Source organism: Frankliniella occidentalis, unplaced genomic scaffold (genome assembly GCF_000697945.3).
Source record: "Frankliniella occidentalis isolate FOCC.00 unplaced genomic scaffold, Focc_3.1 Scaffold31, whole genome shotgun sequence".
NCBI lineage: Eukaryota > Metazoa > Arthropoda > Insecta > Thysanoptera > Thripidae > Frankliniella > Frankliniella occidentalis.
In genome coordinates, this window is record NW_026267161.1 from 763,161 (window position 1) to 765,381 (window position 2,221).

General features: G+C 70.1%; 1 protein-coding gene across 1 annotated transcript in view; it reads right to left on the bottom strand.

Moving 5' to 3' along the window:
- LOC113216547 (uncharacterized) overlaps positions 1-2,221 on the bottom strand; it is a 6,079-nt gene that overhangs the window by 1,039 nt on the left and 2,819 nt on the right. Inside the window, exons 3-5 of the mRNA XM_052265864.1 lie at positions 1,662-1,761; positions 1,406-1,480; positions 146-711 (exon numbers count right to left, since the gene is read on the bottom strand). Of these exons, the coding sequence (XP_052121824.1) occupies positions 146-711; positions 1,406-1,480; positions 1,662-1,761 (741 nt within the window). The remainder of the gene's footprint in view (positions 1-145; positions 712-1,405; positions 1,481-1,661; positions 1,762-2,221) is intronic.

The following is a 2,221-nucleotide window of genomic DNA, read 5'->3' on the forward strand; positions in this document are numbered from 1 at the left end:
GGGGGGGGGCGTGCGAGCTGCTCGCTCCGGCGTATTGACTCAACCAATCAGCCCGTCCGACTCTCGACCCTGTTCCACGACTCTATGCTCTGTAGGAGAACAAGCGTTGTGTTTGCATCCCGTTTCCAGATTCCACACTACTCACCGCCTCCCGAGCTCCAGCCGCCGCCGTTGCCGCCGCCGGACTGCCAGCCTCTGCTGCCGCCGCCGCTGCCGCCGTGGCCGCCGCCTCCGTAGCCGCCGCCGCCGCCGGACTGCCAGCCCCTGCTGCCGCCGCCGCCGCCTCCGGACTGCCAGCCGCTAGAGCCGCCGCCGGACTGCCAACCCCTGCTGCCACCGCCGCTGCCGCCGTGGCCGCCCCCGTAACCGCCGCTACCGCCCCCGGACTGCCAGCCCCTGCTGCCGCCGCCGCTGCTGCCGTGGCCGCCGCCTCCATAGCCGCCGCCGCCTCCGCCGGACTGCCAGCCGGAGTTGCCGCCTCCAAAGCCGCCGCCGCCGCCGGACTTCCAGCCACTGGAGCCGCCGCCGAATCCACGTGAGCCGCCGCCGGACTTCCAGCCAGAGTTGCCGCCGCCGCCGTAGCCGCCGCCGCCCCCACCGGACTTCCAGCCGCCGCCGGAGCCGCCGCCGCCGCCCGACTTCCAGCCGCCCCCGGAGCCGCCCCCGGACTGCCAGCCCCTGCCGCCGCCGCCGTGGCCTCCAGAGCCTCCGCTGCAACAAGAAGTACACGTCCGTTAGCGTTTGGGTTCCTGAGGCACTGGGGTGCTGGGGTTTGGGGTTTGCTTTACGGGGGTCGGGATCCTGCCCTGCGTTCCTGGAGTGTTGGGGTCCTGGGCGCTGGGGTACCAGGGTCTTGGGGTGTGGGGGTGAGATTCCCAGGTCCTCGGACCCTCGCTCCCCTCCCTGGAGGGCGATAGCATTGAATGCCGCCCCAGCCGCCGGCCCCGCCCGCCCCTCGGCCTCGCCCGTCACTCTCGCTTTATCCGCGGACCTGCCACTCCAGGACGACGACGCTGCCGCAGGTCGAAGGCGAGGCGGAAGGAAGGCGATGTCGGGGGGCGCCCTCGCACCGCCAGCCGCCCGGGCGCGCTGCCGTCGCACGCAAAGAGGGACTTCCCCGATCGACGACGGCGTGACACTTTTACAAGGTGCTGTCGGGGGAGAGCCGGGGGGAGAGCGGGGAGAGTGGCGGAGGGGAGGCGATGAGCCGACGGCGCTACTTCGCGCCGGCGCTCTCCAGCCGCGGGGGGTATCGCCGCGACGCAGTGCCCCTCCCCCGTGTCGGGGAGGGCCGACGTTGACTCGCAGGGGAGCGACCGATCCTCCCCCAGGGAGGACGCTGAGCAGAAGCGCGGGCTGGACAGGACAGCGCGGGGCGCGCGCACTTGATGCCGCCACAACTCACCCGGACTGCCAGCCGCCGCCGCTGCCGCCGCCGTGGCCGCCGCCGCCGCCCCCATAACCGCCGCTGCCGCCGCCGCTGGGAACAGGCAAAGGCAAACCACACTAATGAGAACGGACGCATTAACGGCCACGGCCCCGCCCACCGCGCTCCAGCCGCTAAATGAATGTGGAAGGTCTGCCGCCCCGCCCCGCCCCGCCCCGCCCTGCCCAAACCATCAGCACCACCACCCCCGCTGCTGGCCCCAGCCCAGGCTCACCTAGACCAGCCCGAGGACAAGCTGTTGCCGCCGCCGCCGCCGCCGCCCCTCTGCCAGCCGCCACCGCCGCCGCCGCCGCCGCTGTTCCAGCCACCGCCTCCTGCAAATCATAGGAATAAGCACATGTGGTCGAATGAAAGGGACGAAGGGGCCTAGCGCTAGATAAGGACGGGCCGCGCCGGCTGCCAAGTCGGCCACATGCCTGCCCTTTCACGTCACCCCCTCCCTTCCCCTCCCCTCCCCTCCCCGATCCCCTCACATCCGACCCGGGAACGTACCCAATCTCTCCCGCCGGGGGAGTCGAGTCAGAGGCGACGACGTGGTCAAATATATTCCTGACCGGCCGTACTACCCTACGAGGAAAAGTCAGTGCGGAGGAGAAAAGGGCAGAGCAGATAGCGCTGCGACGGTCGTGGAAATCGAAATTTTACTCGAACGAGTACGAGGCGAATATAATTGAATAAAAGAGGTGAGACGGTGTAATGATGACGGAGGAGATGTAACGCATGATGCACGTGACGCCGACCGAGGCATCAATCAACCGACCTGGTGCAGCCTCC